Consider the following 17489-nt stretch of genomic DNA (forward strand, 5'->3'; position numbering starts at 1 on the left):
TTAGCTATCGGACCCCGGGAAACATTGATGCAATACACAGACAGGTGGCAAAAGACGTGCTAAGCAATCGGAAAAGTCAATCCAGAAATTATCATTAACTGCTATAAGTGTGGACTTGATAGAACCTCAGCCATCTTCGTGGAGCTTCACAACAGATCCCTCGATTCCGAAGGCGAGCTCAGGGTTGTCCAAGACCGCTACATCAGACTCGAAGAAATCCAGAAGGATAACCCCAGGGAACAAGCAAAGACGACAACAGCTCCGCAGCGAACCAACTCTCTAGAGCCAATTCCGGAGATACCTAAGCGACAAAACGAAGCTGGGGGCAGAACTAACCCTCGAGACAAACGATCCAAATACGGATATGGAAAAAGAGGCAAAGGAAGAGAAGAATTCATGGATAAAATCTACACAAAACTAAATACAACTTTCTCTCACATCCTAAGTAAAGAGGAAGCAAAGCCAAGATTTCCTTACCCTAATACTAGGGGAAAGCAACCAGACAAAACGAAGGAGGACAAGGAGTATTGTGCGTACCACCAATACTACGGGCATACAACTGATGCGTTATACCACTTACGAAACGTGATCCAAAGATTCATCGACGAAGGCAAATTCATGGAGTATGTACAGCTACAACCAGCGGAAACTGAGGAGGCCCCAAATAAAAGGGTAGAATTACCTCAGGACGGAAAATACATCAACATGATCACCTTCTCTAACGGAGATCAATAAGAAATGCTCGAAGACATCCTCGAGTTAGCTCGAAACAGAAACAAGTTAGAATCCTATGAGGTGTTCAAGCTAAGTGGACCACCTACTAGCACTTGGGAAGAATGGATGGCCATGCCATTAACTTTCTCAACAAAGGACGTGAATCAGGATGTTGAAATGCACAACGATCCACTAGTGATCACTCTTACAATACACGGATGGAATGTTACGAAAGTCCTCGTGGATGGGGGAAGTTCGTTAAATGTGCTATTTTACGAGCCCTACCTACGCATGGGTTTGACAGCAGAGCAAATGGATTCTTCCACTTGCACAATATACGGTTTTAATGGAGCAGTCTCTAGACCAAAAGGAGAAATTGTCTTGCAGGTACATGCAGGACCCTTAGTAACCAATACACGATTCTGCGTGGTGGAAGCACCTTCGCCATACAATGTAATCATGGGAAGGCTATGGGTTCATAGATGACGAGGAAAAGCTTCGACATATCACCAATACCTACGCTTTCCTACACCTATTGGTGAAATGGAAATCAAAGGCGATCAGCAAGACGCAAGGCTATGCAATCTAGCGGAAGTCAGACTCAACAAAGAAAGGAACGCATGCGTCAGCTAAGAATCAGGGGCAAGGTACTAAGGAACTTACAAACACAAAGGCATAGTAATTATCCTTACCTCCGCAGGTGTTGGTGTTTCAACCGAAGCTTTCCTTTTCCTGGTCCTGGTAGCCACGGAATTACCAGCAGAGCCTGGACCAGTTCCAGCATACGAAGCAGGGGCAGGCTACAAAAGAAACCCATCAGAGTACCAAACAAAGACGTTAAAGCAAAGATAATCAAAGAAAATAACCTTCAAGTAAAAACAAAGGTTACCTCATGAGAAGCAGCGGGGTTGAAAACCCAAGGCTGGTATCCATCATACTTCTCAGGTAAAGAAAACGTTGTGCGGGGAACATGAGGATCAGCGGTGGTAAAGCCGTAGGCCCAAGGACCCACCACATGAAGAGGAGTACGAGCCCAGCGATCATCACGGTCAAGGCGGATGCGATCAGACTTCGGTAAAGGTAGCCTAACATAATAGGGAATAACAGTCAAACTAGTCTTATCGATCTCTTCCAACAGACAATGGCTATTTCCCTCCCTGATTTGCTTAGCAGTAACATGGATACGACGAGGACCAACACTCCAAGGAAGAAGGTTACTCTTCTGAATAGCATCAGCATACATAGCATTGAAGTTGGCGGGGGTATAATCCTCTCTCTTAGATCTCCCTTCAGCAAAGGGATCATAAGACTCCAGAGTTGTTTTACCCTTGCCACGGTACTAGCTCTCACAAAGGGAACGCCAGAAATTACCAGTATATTGCATAACTCCTCTAACCTGAGTCTTGTTTGTCAGGCCATCCCTCGTAGACAAAACGTCATAGTATAAGGGATCCATTCTACTAAACAAAGGGAGAAGCATACATGCGGCCAACTGACCAACGTTAATCAGGAGGTTATTCTCATCATAAGGAAAATCCTAGATGAGAGACTCGGTGAGAACATCAGGGAAATTGACGAAGGAAATCTCAAACTTATGAAGACGAAAAGACTTGGTAATCTCAGCAATGGATAAATGAGCAAAGTTATCCTTGTCACGCAGTTGAAGCCTTTGAAGCTCATAGTGAGGAGGATGAGGTGGAAGATCTTCAACAACAATTTCTTCAACCTCAGGGTCCGCAACATCCTCAGGGACCGTAGCCACCTCAGTCCCTGCGGGAACCTCTGGGTCCTCAGGGGAGGGTATGGCGTAGCATCAGGATGATCCATTCGCGGAGGAGGGTCAGTCGACGAGGATATCCTAGGGCCCTTACGCGTAGGCTTCTTCGGAAGTCTCATAATTCCTAATACCAATAGGAGATACATCCCAATCAACAATGGCGGACGAAAAATCACAGTCCATTATAAAAATAGATCAGGGGCAAAAATCAACATACTTTGGGCATGAGTTTTATTAAACCAATCAAAAGGAAGAGTTTAAACTCATCACGGGGTAAAATCAAGGGTCATTCATCGCATGATCGGAGTTGCAGGCGATGAACAACCATGGCAAGATCATCATAAATGAAAAATAAGATGAAACCCAAGCCCCCATATAACGAGAATGGACAAAAAAGAATTATAATTCTTACATGCAAGCACCACAACAACATCCAACAATCGAAAGAGGAGATGCAAAACTAAGCATAAAGAATAATGAAAGCAACAACAACGAGTAAGAACCACTTACTTGCACAATCAGACGCTGATCAAAACTTCGAAGGAGTAAAAGAAAAAATGGAGCAGTTAGCAGCAGGAGAAAAAATCTCTGAGAAAGGGATGGAGAGCGACAGTTCGAGGAAGGGAAAAGGAGTTAATGAAAATTCCTTCTCTTTATTCCCATCTTATAGGCGTCTGGAGAATCCAAAAATTTGGATGTCCCGAAATTCAAGGGGAAGTTATAGCATGAAAGGACATGTAGGGACCACTCAACCGATACGTGCAAAAATGGCGGCGTAACGGAAGTTTTCTTCAAATTCTACCAAACGGTAGAATATGAAAGAAAAGGGGCAAACTGTGAATACCAATATTCAGCGGAGCATGTGTCACGATCTTAGTGGCCGCATACAAACTTAACTGCGTAGCCTTCGCTATACAGAGAAGCCTAAGTAACAAAGGATACGTTCGCAGATCTACTTTATCCCGTCCCAAGGAAGGATGCCTCGACGGTTGAGATAAGAAGGGTAAAAGCCTAGTCTACAAGGAGGCAGCTGGCGAAGGGACAGAGTTAGATGACACATCTAATCAGCATTAAATGCACAAATCTCTTATCTACACGCATAATCAAAGCACGTGAAGAGAGAAGGTGTGGCAGAACCCGATTGGCAGAAGCTGGCGGTGAACGAAGGTACAACCTGTACTAAGGTTGGGAAGTTCCCGAAGGAACGTGGGTCAGCTGAGGTGGCAGAGTGCGACTGGAGAAAGCATGCAGTGAGCGAATGTACCATTGGTTCAAAAGATATATTAGCGAACGATGGACCCAGAGGCAGCAAAGTTATACTTGGAGCAGAAGGGGCTATAAATACCAAGCCTCACCAACAAACTAAGGGCATTCGATATCTAGGAGAGAAGATCTAGTCTTAAGCTGATACCTCTTTAATGTTTGGAACTTAAGTATCCTTGAACTTGAGTTCTCTCTATTACTTTGGGAAGCATTTAAGATCTCTGTAAACACCATTAAGATCTTTGTAACCACCATACTCAATACAAAACAATCACTCATTACCCCGTGGACGTAGACGAAAGTCGAACCACGTAATCTCTCGTGTCTCATGATAATTTAGAAACTTTTACATTATATTTGTGTTCTTCGTTATTATTGCGATCGTGAATACCATTTATTACTTAGCATCGTCAGTTCAACAGAGGCATCAATACTACTTAGTATATGATCCTCTGAGCTGTATATATTACGTAGATTACGGAAAAACGAATAGTCACACTTCATGTTGATTGTGGCGTTGGGCGGTACTTTTTTTTTTTTTTGTCATTTCGGAGAAAATACACTTTTGGGCGCAAAAGAGATGGTTGGTTGGGACTTCAGAAGTTGTTGAACCCCCAAGGAGTTGGGACCATGTAATTCACGCTTAGTTTGATGATAATGCAACAGAATCAAGTGTACTTTTAGGACCACTCTTCATAAAGGTCTTTTGTAGTCCTACACTCCTACAACCTTTTTTCATACAGATTAAGGAAATTTCTTCAAGGACCCTATTGATTTTTGTGTTGTCAGTATTTATTAAGCACATGGCTGTATAAGAGTCCATGGAACTAATTTAATACTGAATCTTGAAGATACTGGGAGATTTCTTGCATAGACACTACCATACTTTTCACTATAATCCAAAGTATTTTTTTGTATTTATTGGTACATATTACTAAACTATTTTACATAGGGTGCTTTAAAGTACATTTAGCTAATATAATCTTCCTATTAAGAAAGTAAAAAAAAAAAAAAACACTGCTGGGGGCTTTAGTGGTTGGTTGAAGGGGTTACTGCAGCTTTCAATCTCCTTGTAACCTCCTTGCTGCAAAACCAAACAAATTACAAGAACAAAAGTTTAACTCATGTACTAAAAATCAAAACCAAAAGATAGACATGAATTGAATTGAAGCAGAATGGTGGTTTTGAAACAAAACAAACCTCATTAGTTGCCTATCAAAAGTTGAAGCAGACAAAAGGCCTTTGTTTTCTTCAGCTCTCCTGAGAAGATAAGGTATAACCATGTCAACCGGTCCATAAGGAAGATACTTGCTAACTTGAAAACCAGCATTCTTCAATGCAAATGACAACCCATCTGCCATTCCTTTCAACTGTGCGAACTGCACTTTCTCACTACTCTTTTGTAATCCTAAACTTTCCACTTTCGACGCTGCTGCTCTCCCTGACTCAATGTTATGAGTAGCAAGAACAACCGCTCCAGTACCCTTTGCCACTTTCTCGAGCATAATCGAAGCACATTCATCGTAACAAGCATGAGTATCTTGTATGCTTTTATGAATTGGCGATGGAAATCCTAACGAAGAAGCTAATTGCGATTCGCTTGACATATAAGCTCCTCTGACTAACTTAAGTCCTAACATGACACCCATTTTTTCAGCAGCTTCTGTGGCTTGAATTAGTCTCTCTTTTGCATCTCTGAAGTACGTTTGTATTGTTCCGTGGACAATTCTGTTCCCATCTCTGTTAATCCTTATCATTGTTGAATATGTTAAGTAATCAATAGCTGGTTGAACTGACGAGTATTCGGCGTCAACGAGCAACGGTAGCTTGGATTCTAAACATTTCTCAGACAATTTGATTAGTCTCTGGTGAGCTTGATGAAGATCATATTCTTCACTTGGAGTTAAATGGTTTGGTTTACTCATTGTATGATAAAATGCGCTTGAGTCGGCAAGCATTGGCAATGTATCAACTTTCCATGGAAGATGAAATGAAGAATCCTTATGTTCCCATCTGAGTAAATCACTTACTCTTTTTAGCAGCGATATCGGACATATTGCCGTTACCTTTACACATGCGTAACTTACCTGCGGTTACACACAAAATTCTCATTTTTCCGTTCAAAAATGAAACAAAAACAGAGCAAAAAAAAAGAAAAACAGAACATCTAAAACAGAATGAAACTAAAATGAAATGAATGGATGATTACTTACAGAGGAAGGAGGAAGTAATTTGGTGGTCTCGACAATCTTAAGAAACTCTTTGTAATTCCGGTCACACGACGCGTTATCAGTAGCATCTTCCAAACCGTAATCCATGATACCTTTCAACCCACCGTTCCAAAGTTTCTGAAGAGTTTTTTTAGCTTCATCTAAATTCTCACCAGCACAGAAATGATCATAAAATGTATGTTTAACCATCGACATGATAAAATCCTTAACAATCATAGTTTCCACCAATCTTGATCTCATTACTTTGATACCAACATCAACAATAGGTTCATAAGAAGCCATTTGTTGATTCACCATTGATCTTATCAACTTCCCCGTCGTCACCGACGAGAAAAGTTTCTTCCCATCGTTAAAATCCAAATTTATCTCAGACCGTCTACCTTTCTCTGATGTCGTGGTATCTTCTTCCGCTGGCGACGCTTTGGTAGTGATCGGTGTTGTTAAATCAAATGAACAAGGGTCGGCGGCAGTGACGGAAGTCGTCACCGAACCGATAACCACCGGAGAACCAGCTAAAGTATTCAAAGATTTTCTCTCAAACTCTCTCAATAGGATTCTTGTGTTTCTTAGTGCCATGAAAGGGGAAAACTCTTTTGTTTTTCGAACTACTTACTTTTCTTTTCTCTCTAAAACTGTTTTAAGGTAAGAAAATGTTGTAAGAAATGCCGATTTTGAAGTATGAATTTATAGAGAAAATAAGGGTTAAATTGTAATTTACGATGAAATGGGTACTATTAATGGTAAAAAAAGATAGCTGTCATGGTAGAGATTCCTGGATGTATCTTGCATGTTTTGGGATGGAGCTGACGCAGCATTGGGTCGGATCCTACACATTTGGGATCATGAATGAAAATTAATGAGACTAGATTTTGATATTTGACAGTGACATCAACATGTATTGCTTTTGTTGTTGTTGATGATAAGAATAGTTGAAAAATGTTTACTGTAGTTTGTTAGAAAACGGAAGTGTTTTAATTAGCATTAATTTCTATTCTTAGTGCGGAAGCAAAAATAGATTTACTGCTTGTTTAAAGACCGTGTAGATTTCACTGTTCTTTCTAAAATGGGTGTCCGCTTTATAGTCTGCAGCAAGAATTTTGAATTCAGGTTTTAGATAGTAACATCAAATTTGCGATTTCATCGGAGAAGCTTAATGAGTAGATTTTTTTTTGATTTTTAACTGAAAAGTTTATCTTTATTCTAAGCAAAATGAAGTTTTCACTGTTAAATCTCTATATATAGGAAAATCCATGACAAGTATAAAGATGATGTCTACACCCCAGATTGGAAGGAAATATGGAAATTGAACACCTCTCCATCTATTCAGATGTTAATATGGAAATATGTTCATGGAATTCTCCCCACCAATATTAGGACTGCTAATATTGGAAGGGAGATTGAACCCATATGTGGTCTCTCCATTAGTGCCAAGGAAGATTTAACTCATACTCTTATTTCCTGCCCATGCTGTTTGGATCAACCTATTTGGCCAACATCATTAGATTTTTGGTGACTCCACATGCTTCTCTGATGAGTGGCTCAATACATGGTTCCAACCACAACATCAAAACAAGGATTGGATTCTCATCTTTGCTACTTTCTGCTGGTTCATCTAGAAAGCTAGATGTGACTTTGTCTTTCAGAAAATGAAACAGTCGACTGCTTCTACTGCAAATAGAATAGAATAGCGCCTCTGCTCCTCTATTATCAGAGAAATGAACATGATCGTGGAAAGGATTATTAACACTTATAGAAAGAAGTTTGGAGTAACTATAAGCATCAACTCCATGTTACCTCTTAGCATGGGCGGACATGCTAGCTCTCAAATCTATACTAACAATGTCGTAATTGCAATATCTTATGCAGGAAAATGTCTGAGAGCTAGAAACATCAAAGACTGTAACACTCAAATCAGCAGATATAGAAGAGGAGCAGAACTAACAATAGGATGGGTCAAGGAGTTGCAACTTGCAACCAACCAATATCGACTTTAAAGTCGATTATGAACCAACTCTAATGGAACTGAAAGAAGTTTATTGTAATGAAGTACAAGGAAGATTCAACATGAAATTCCACCAAATGCAGGATGGAATTTTTAGAAGTAGTTTATTTTCTCCTGGGTAATCTCATCAAAGTCACTAAAAATCAGAATATTACGACAGTCAAACTAGCTACGTTAGCTACAATTCTAGCCTTTTTAAAAACTTTAACCGGAAAGGACGAAATTTAGAAGTTTTATTAAGTCATATTCAATTAGTAGAAGCACATGCTAGTCACATTAATATGTATGAAACTCATAGGTCCATACATAATGCTAGAGGCAGCTCTGCCGACCAATTTGTAACCGTTGAGTAATTGCCTTCTGGTAGTTGGCTTTTTTCTTATAAAAAAAAAGTGTTTGTTCTATGAACAAGTCCAACCTATAAACCTAACTACACGTACGGAATTGTCCTAATTACCTCCCACCTTTAACTTAGTGGTGTGAGATAAACTAACATTCTAAGAAGCAGAATACACTCTCAAGTCACCCTCTTTCTCTCTCGAAAAAAATTTACGAGGAACAAATCTTCGATGCACTAGATATCTGCTAGCTACCCAACTGGTATTTTATTCACTTGTGTATTCCAAGAAAATAAATTACACAAAACAAAAATTAACCAAACAAAATTAAAATTTTATTGATAAAAGAAAAGAAAACAAAATGGGGAACGCCTAGGCGATACAGACCGAAAGACGACCAAACTGTCAACTCCAACACAAGCTAACGAGCAGCAACACAAAGGAAAAACTAAGCCAAAGTCTGCAAAAAGAGAAAAGAGACAACTCCAAAAGTGCATATTATTGATTACACAAAGGAAAGATTTAAGACACAATAAGTTCGGGCAGCTGATGATGCAACTACAATGCCCACACACATCCGCCTAAACTTCTACTTGAAACGATTTCCAATATCCCCGGGATAAGAACTGACACACCTCCAAGTCAATCTAGATGTAGACCGTTGACACCTAAAAGAGCAGTATTTTGCTTCAAATACTTACGTCTCCGTACTAAATGTACCTTAAAAAGCAGTGTTTAGTTGCCTAATGTCATTTACTGTAACATCTTTTGCGTAGAAACCACAACTTGTCATTCTCATCTCAAGTGGCCAAAGTGTTTTTTAACAATTGAAATCTGTAAGCATTGGATATCACCAAGCAGCAAGTAGTAAGCCATAAGCATAGTTGAATATCAGACGTACTTTTTTGTAGTTCAGAAAGATAAGATTAGAAATATAAAAGAAACAAACGAGAAAAGCTGGGAACAGGTGTATTATATTGGAGTACAGTGTACCCTAGTTAGCAATTCGAGATTCGGCAAACGTACGGAACGGTAAACGTACGAGTATTATACGGTTTTGTAAAACCCAAATTCGGTTCAAAATTCGGTCAACAGAACGTGATTCGTCAGTAATTCGGAACGACATACGTACGTGTATAATTCGATTTATAAATGTGAGTTCGGATCTGAAAATTCGGTATCTATATATAATAAATAATTAATATTTATAAGGTCATAGACTAATTTTTATGCATACATTTGAGTTATTTAAAGAAAAAATAAACTTAATATGATGATATTAATAATATATACAACATTAGTCATCAAAGAGGACGTGGTATAGTGGTTTAGATCTCTCTCACCTTCACCTTCAAATCTCTTCTGTCATTTTTGTTTCATAAAAATTACAACAACGTCTAATATCGGGCCGTGTATGCTTGGGAGGCAGTAAAGCCCAAAAATATAGGGCCTTTGAAAACATAAAAGCTAAAAAATTTTTGGTGAATTAAGCGGACGTATCATTCGGGATACGTAAAATTCGTGAACGATTCGCGAATAATCCGGGAATGCCACATAATACACGTCTTGGGTTCGGAGTTGCAAGCGTACGCGAATAAAACGGTAAAATTCGCGGTACGGAAAAATTCGCAAATGATTCGCGAACTTACTAACTAGGCAGTGTACTACGTTGGAATAGGACGCGTATATGAGATTTTTAGTGATCCGTACAGGGGACCAAAAAGAAAAACAACGGTCGAATTCGATAAGAATATACTCTCTTTGGAACTATCTTCTTTCATTAAATATAAACAAATACAGCTGTAGATACGATTGCAAATTGCACACATTTCCTAAGTGAGAGTGAGATTAGTCCACTAGCTGCTAGTCAGTTAGCTTAGCTGCTGCATGGTCACCATTTGCATTATAATATATTATCATCCCTTTTTGCCTTTTTCTTGAAAGCAAACACATATCCGACTGTGTACTGACGCATCCTCATTGCCGACAACACCCCCATGTACTCTCTCCGATTGCTGTGGGAAGGAACCAAATTACTAAAATATACTACATGGACGGCAGAGACTGGACCAAGAGAAAATTTTGAAAGAGGATTTTGATTTACAAATGCCACTTAGTAGCAAACCCATTATTGAGTAGAAAAATAGCACATATTTACAAACAAGTTTTGTTCATAATGCATATCTTGCAAGAAATTAGATTGGGCGGCCGGCATGGACTAGATACATGAAGCAGCAGCTACCCGGCCGTTTTATTTCCTAAAAGCAAAAGCCCTACATAAGAAAACAGAACCTACTGGTTAGTGTTTTCTATTAACATAACAAACTGCTTAAAAATTACACTTGAATCTTCCTGGCACATAGTTGCTGGACCGAAAGGATGTTCTTGTTATTGACAATTTAAACGCGTTTCATAATTTTCCCTTTTATTCGCCTTTTTATTTCGTCCCTGCACGCCAGAACAAAATGAAATCCAATTATTGATTCAAGAAAGTAATATCTAAGTTGGAGTAACCAGAATTGATCATCATCTTGTGTTTAACAGACAAACCACATCAATTGTCTGTCCACGGTTGAGGTAGCTAAGAGGCCTTTGTTCTCTTCGGCTCTCCTAAGAAGGTAAGGTATTACCATCTCCACTGGTCCATAAGGAAGATATTTGCTCACTAGAAAGCCTGCATTGTTTAATGCAAACGATAACCCATCTGCCATTCCTTTCAATTGTGCAAATTGTACTTTCTCGTCACTCTTTCCTAACCCTATTTCCTCAGCTTTCCATGCTGCCGCTTTCCCTACATAAAAAAAAATGCACATGAGTAATAGCACGTACGTGAAGAAGATCACGAAGGAACTAGTGAACGTATGCACTAACTCACCTGATTCAATGTTATGTGTTGCAAGAACAACTGCTCCAGTGCCCTTAGAAACTTTCTCAAGCATGATTGAAGCACATTCGTCGTAACAAGCATGAGTGTCTTGGATGCTTTCATGAATTGGTGAAGAAAATCCTAAAGATGAAGCTAATGTGGATTCATGTGATAAATAAGCTCCTCTTACAAGCTTAAGGCCTAGTATAACACCCATTTTTTCAGCTGTTTCCGTGGCTTGAATTAGCCTTTCCTTTGCATCTTTGAAGTACGCTTGAATTGTTCCGTGCACAATTCTATTTCCATCTCTGTTGATTCTTATCATTGTCGAATATGTTAAGTAGTCAATAGCTGGTTGTACTGATGAGTACTCGGCGTCAACGAGTAACGGAAGATTCATTTCAAGGCATTTTTCAGATAGTTTGAGTAGTCTCTGGTGAGCTCGATCAAGATCATGTTCTTCAGTTGCTGTTAAATGACTTGGTTTCTTTAATGTATGATAGAAAGGGCTTGAGTCGGCAAGCATTGGCAGGGTATCCAATTTCCATGGAAGATGAAATGAAGGATCTTTATGTTCCCATCTCAATAAATCGCTTACTTTTTTTAGCAGTGAATTTGGACAAATTGCGGTGATTTTTACACAAGCATAACTCACCTGTTGCAAATAACAAAGCTTATTAGAATGTATCCGAACTACGAATATCCTGCTTGGAATAATCAAAGAAAGCAACGTATATGCATGTATGTAATTTACTCACGGAGGATGGAGGAAGAGTAGCATCAACAATCTTAAGAAACTCGTTGAAATTGCGGTCGCACGAAGTGTTATCGGTGGCATCTTCTAATCCGTAATCCATAATTCCTTTCAAGCCTCCATTCCAAAGCTTTTGAAGAGTTGTTCTTGCTTCATCCAAATTTTCACCAGCACAAAAATGATCATAAAATGTATGTTTAACCACAAACAATATTATGTACCTAATGAGACTAATATGAAACAGTTTTGATCTCATGACCCGAGTTCCAATATTTACAATTGGATCATAAGAAGCCATTTGTTGATTCAAAATGGACCGTATTAACTTCCCCGTCGTTACCGACTTGAACAATCTCTTTCCGTCATCAAAATCCAATGTTTTTTCGTCGGACGTATCAGCTTTATAGTTGCCAATGCCTTGGTTTGTGCTTAAAGTTGGCGAGGTCTTGTCAATGATAAAAGCACTTCTAGCTGAAATGCTGTTGATATTGAATGATGTCTTGAATTTTTTCAAGAATTCTTCGGTGAGCTTCGATTTGTCGATGGATAAGTTAAGTGAAGGCTCCAAAGAGATAGGAGTAGCTGAAGTGTTCAATGATTTCTTGAATCTTGGAAGGAGTTTTTGAGTTATTCTTACAGCCATGAAAGGTCAAAATTTGTACCTTTCACCAAAGAATTGGAATATTCTCTCCCTTACGCTTTTTTTACTACAATTTTTTGTTTGTATCTCTATTCCTTTGAATTTATACTAAGATTTTTTAGGGATATAATTTTGGTACAAATTGAGGGGTTAATTAGTGAAAAAAACAGAAATCTGATTAGTAGTAGATAAATGGTGGTTATTCGTCTGATAATAATTGGTGTTGGTTAAAATTAGGATTACAGAGATAAAATTGGAAGATTATAAACTCATTGATTACCGTTTCTTCAGCAAATTTGTTTAGAAATTGAGCAAGTCTCAGTAGAAAAATAGAGTTACTGTGGGTAAATGTGCACACTTGCAACCTTTATAAATGTTGCAAACTCTAAAATGTACTGCATAATGAACACACACCGTTTTACTGTCACCAAACAATGAACCTTCAAATTTTCAGCCGCAATATACTACAGAGTCCTGCTATCATGCACTCAAATACATAAAAACACAATAAACATACACTTTTAAGCCGTAGATTTCACATTCATCTGTGTACATTTTGCTGATAAGAAACAAGATGGTTAAAAAAGCGTGGCTAGTGTGCGCTCGAGTGCGTAATGGCCTAGGCGAACAGTGCAGTGATCAAGATCGTGAGTTAGCTGTTTAGTGTCTTGGTCTGGATGTACCAAGTAAAATATAACTTTTGTGACCTAACGTTTGTGCCTTTGTACATGGACACATGAACTTTTCTTTAAGTTTCTTGGTTACCAATTCAAGCTTTATTTAGACAGTCCTAGTCAAAAGGATCAAAATACACTTGTACAGGTATCAGAACAACCAGTATGAGAAGTTCTATAAATCAGCTGACACTTGTCAAGCTCTGAGAAGGTTGAAGAAATCTATAAATTGTACTGAGCTTTGCTTGCATTATCATCACAACAAGTTTTTAACTCATTCTTTGTGTTCTTTGTGAGATTTAGAAGAAGAAATTAAGAAGGAAAGTAATTAGCATTAATCAGAGATGGATAACTCCCAAAGCATGAGCTACAATGCTGGTCAAGCCAAGGGCCAAGCAGAGGTATAAAGAGATTCACCTGTCTTTCTTTTTGTGAAATTTATTGGTTTTAACTCTTGATTAACTTTTTGTTTCAAAACACAAATAGGTTAAGAAGGATCAGGTAGTGGATCAAGCTTCCAATGCTATGCAATCTGCAAAAGAATCATGCCAACAGGTATACTTTGGACATTACTAGGCCATTCTTAAGTTTGCTTTTCCCAGAAATTACCAACTGAAATTCTAATAATGAATATTGAAGAGTTTGATTTGCTAATAATGCTCTATATATGTTGGATACGTGTATAGGCTGGCCAGCAGATGAAGGAAAAGGCACAAGGAGCTGCTGATGCCATCAAGGATGCTACTGGAATGAAGAAATGAACATTCCAATGAGCATTATCAACCTAACCAAGAATCAGATCAAGTTTTTTTGTTTTCAATATTTAGCCTGCACCATCATATATAAGATGGATTTTGTTTATTGTTGCTTAGGGATTTCTATGTTTTCAGTCATTTCAGATTGTTTTTGTTGCAAAACAAGTCTTGGTTAGGGTTTTTGTTTATTGTTGTTTGAAGTGCAAACAAGACTACTGCACTCTTATGGAGTTGTATGAGCCTTAATAATCAATTTAAAAATTTTCATTATTCTTCAAACCTTGAGTTTATGTATCATGTTAACCATATACACATTTACAGATCTTAGTAATAACATAACCCTATTTTCATATATACACAAGGGAATGATGACACCCAATTTATAAAAACCAAAGAAGAGAAGAGAAGAGCATAATGATTGTGTGATTTAATGGCTAATTTAGAGGCATCACTTTGGCGAACGAATTGAAGCTTTGAATCGCCGTAGCACTTCGTTCTTCATTAGTTCTCTGTCTATAGTTGAAGTAGATAACATCCCCCTATTTTCCTCAGCTCTTCTCAGTAGGTAAGGTATAACCATATCAACTGGTCCATATGGAAGATATTTGCTTACTTGAAACCCTGCATTCTTTAATGCAAATGATAACCCATCTGCCATTCCTTTGAGTTGCGCAAATTGTAGCTTTGGGTTACTCTTTCCAAGTCCCAATTCTTGCGCTTTCGCTGCTGCCACTCTCCCTGCAAACCAAAATATGATCAGCAACCATTAAAATTAGATGTGCATACGAATGAGCTTAGTGAAAGTCGATGCAACTACGATCGCGCGCACTAATGTACCTGAATTAAGATTATGGGTAGCGAGTACGATTGCTCCAGTACCGTTGGCGACTTTCTCGAGCATAATAGAAGCACATTCATTGTAACATTCATGGGTATCTTGGATGGTATTATGAATTGGAGATGTACAACCTAGAGAAGAAGCTAATTGCAATTCGCTAGATAAATAAGCTCCTCTTACTAGTTTGTACCCTACTTTAACACCCATTTTCTCTGCAGCTTCTGTTGCGAGAAGTAATCTCTCTTTTGAATCTTTTAAATAAGCTTGGATTGTACCGTATACAATCGGGATTTCGTGTCTGTTGATTTTTATCATAGATGAATATGTCAAGTAATCAATAGCGGGTTGAACTGACGAGTATTCTGCATCAACTAGCAAGGGCAGGTTCATCTCCAGACATTTTTCGGATAGTTGAAGTAGCCTTTCATGAGCTTGTTCAAGATCATGTTCTTCAACTGACGTTAAATGGTTTGGTTTTGTCAAAGTGTGATAGAAAGGACTCGATTCGGAAAGCATTGGAAACGTATCGATCTTCCATGGAAGATGAAATGAAGAATCTTTGTGCTCCCATCTTAGCAAATCACTTACTCTTTTCAGCAATGATATTGGACAGATTGCTGTTATCTTTACACATGCAGAGCTCACCTGTTGAAAAATAGAACAAAACATTCATTCAGGAATTCACAGAAACATAAAGAAGCATAATGAATCTGTTTCTAGGCTGCACAACGACTAGTGACCTCAAATGAGAGCCCTGCGGCCTGCCCCCGGACTAGCCAACAGGAACCATACAAAACCACTTTTTAACTTATCAATTTAACTGGGAGTCTGAAACTAATAAATTTGAGAGAAATATTCTTGAAAACAACATATAAAAACCAATGAAACGGGGGAAATATTTTTAATCAAACAAGAATTTCCATTCGAGTGTACAAATTTGATAGGAAAAAAGGTGAAGAAAATAGATATACTTACAGATGAAGGAGGAAGAAACTTGGTGGATTCAATGGTTTTAAGGAATTCGCTTAAATTCCGATCGCAGGAGAAATTATCATTAGCATCTTCTAAACCATAATCCATAATTCCTTTCAAACCAACATCCCAAAGAGTTTCAAGGGTCTTACTAGCTTCATTTAAATTCTCACCAGCACAGAAATGATCATAAAATGTATGTTTCACAACACCTAATATAAGACTTTTGAATACCATGGTTTCCATTAATCTTGATTTCATAACCCAAATTCCAATATCAACAATCGGATCATATGAAACTAAATATTGATTCATCAATGATTTCATTAGATAACTTGTTTTTATTGATGAGAATAATTTCTCTCCATTTTCAAGATCCAATATTTGTTCATTTCTTTTCTTTTCCGTCCTAAAAGAATCCGCAACGCTTTTCTTTTCGGGTAAATCCGGAACGGATGATGATGAAGAAGAAGTAATAGCAACAGCTGAAGTGTTAATTGATTTGTTGAATCTTCCCAGGAGTTTTTGAGTGTTTCTTATTGCCATGAAACAGAACACAAAGAAAGAAAGAAATTTTCAAACTCTTGGTTTTTCTTCAGAGGAATTTTATCTTAATACATGAATTTTACTAGTCTAATTAAGTCTCTTTTATAGACAAGGATTTCGGAAGGGGTAATTTTATACAGTATATTTCAGGATTTGATGGACTAGTTTGAATATAATTAAGAAGCTGACATTAGTAGCGGTATTACGCGAATTCCGGTCGTTTTACTAAATTACTTAATTACGTTATCATAAGATGATGAAAATCACCATTCTTATGTTTAATTCAGGATTTCTTACTGAATCTGAAATTTGGAATATACTTTTACATGAATTCCTAGAAAACGGCGAGTCAACAAAGTCAAGGGCAGGAGATATCAAATTGTTTGTGTATTATACACGAGCGATCCTACACTAACTGCAATGAATTCCGAGGGAGATCCAATAGTCTATATGGACGGTCCTTACAGTGCGAGAAACTACATCATGAAAGCAGTTAAAATGTCATCCCCAACACTAAGCTCTGGGCGGGTACAGAATCTCTATCATTGCTAGGTAGTTGAAAAACATCTGAGATAAAAGGATTTATTATATCCGTACAAGTAATATTTTTCCTAGAGTACAATTTTTCAAAATAAAGCTAAATTCAGCATATCCTAATTTTCAGTTCTATGGATAAGCCGAAGTTTTATAAGAACAAAAGATGTTGGATGCATTATGTCATTATTGTTTCCTTGATAGCTCGCATGGTAATACCAGATAGTGACCCTAGACTACATCTTGATATAGGTGTTTGAAAATATAAAGAATTGCTTCTACTTTAGCTTTTATGGTCACATTTATTCTCTGCATTTCCTTGGCTCAATTAGACGCTAATTGAGCTCTTCTGGTTGTTCCATCTGTTCCGTGGTATCTTAGATATTCTCTAACCCTATGAGTTTTCCTGGAAAATCAAAAGCAGTGGGAGCAATCTAGTTAGGCTGAGTGTCGTTGAGATGAAGATTGCATCTTTATGTTGACCCCGTATCATCCCATGTTAGTTGAGTTATAACTAGTTAGTTGAATAGTGTAAGAGCTCCTCTAGTAATAATTATTCAGAATGTGATTATGATGATGATGCAC

At 38.0% G+C, this 17489-nt stretch overlaps 4 protein-coding genes across 4 annotated transcripts; 1 reads left to right on the forward strand and 3 right to left on the reverse strand.

Moving 5' to 3' along the window:
- Positions 1–4625: 4625 nt before the first annotated feature.
- On the reverse strand, positions 4626–6622 carry LOC113275686 (proline dehydrogenase 2, mitochondrial-like). Its single transcript, XM_026525227.1, has 3 exons — positions 5968–6622; positions 4955–5841; positions 4626–4838 (listed from the first exon to the last, which is right to left on the reverse strand). The coding sequence occupies exons 1-3, from the start codon at positions 6559–6561 to the stop codon at positions 4784–4786; spliced, it is 1536 nt and encodes a 511-aa protein (XP_026381012.1). The 5' UTR covers positions 6562–6622; the 3' UTR covers positions 4626–4783.
- A 3783-nt stretch (positions 6623–10405) lies between these two features.
- On the reverse strand, positions 10406–12644 carry LOC113275687 (proline dehydrogenase 2, mitochondrial-like). Its single transcript, XM_026525228.1, has 4 exons — positions 11950–12644; positions 11201–11846; positions 10876–11116; positions 10406–10773 (listed from the first exon to the last, which is right to left on the reverse strand). The coding sequence occupies exons 1-4, from the start codon at positions 12586–12588 to the stop codon at positions 10725–10727; spliced, it is 1575 nt and encodes a 524-aa protein (XP_026381013.1). The 5' UTR covers positions 12589–12644; the 3' UTR covers positions 10406–10724.
- Positions 12645–13520: 876 nt separating this feature from the next.
- LOC113275689 (stress-induced protein KIN2-like) lies at positions 13521–14293 on the forward strand. The gene is made up of 3 exons (XM_026525231.1): positions 13521–13660; positions 13746–13814; positions 13946–14293. The coding sequence occupies exons 1-3, from the start codon at positions 13604–13606 to the stop codon at positions 14018–14020; spliced, it is 201 nt and encodes a 66-aa protein (XP_026381016.1). The 5' UTR covers positions 13521–13603; the 3' UTR covers positions 14021–14293.
- Positions 14264–16455, reverse strand: LOC113275688 (proline dehydrogenase 2, mitochondrial-like). The gene is made up of 3 exons (XM_026525229.1): positions 15828–16455; positions 14852–15497; positions 14264–14752 (listed from the first exon to the last, which is right to left on the reverse strand). Exons 1-3 carry the CDS (start codon positions 16368–16370, stop codon positions 14463–14465), a joined length of 1479 nt encoding a protein of 492 aa, XP_026381014.1. The 5' UTR covers positions 16371–16455; the 3' UTR covers positions 14264–14462.
- Between the last annotated feature and the right edge of the window lie 1034 nt (positions 16456–17489).

This window comes from Papaver somniferum, chromosome 4 (genome assembly GCF_003573695.1).
Source record: "Papaver somniferum cultivar HN1 chromosome 4, ASM357369v1, whole genome shotgun sequence".
In the NCBI taxonomy this organism is placed as follows: domain Eukaryota; kingdom Viridiplantae; phylum Streptophyta; class Magnoliopsida; order Ranunculales; family Papaveraceae; genus Papaver; species Papaver somniferum.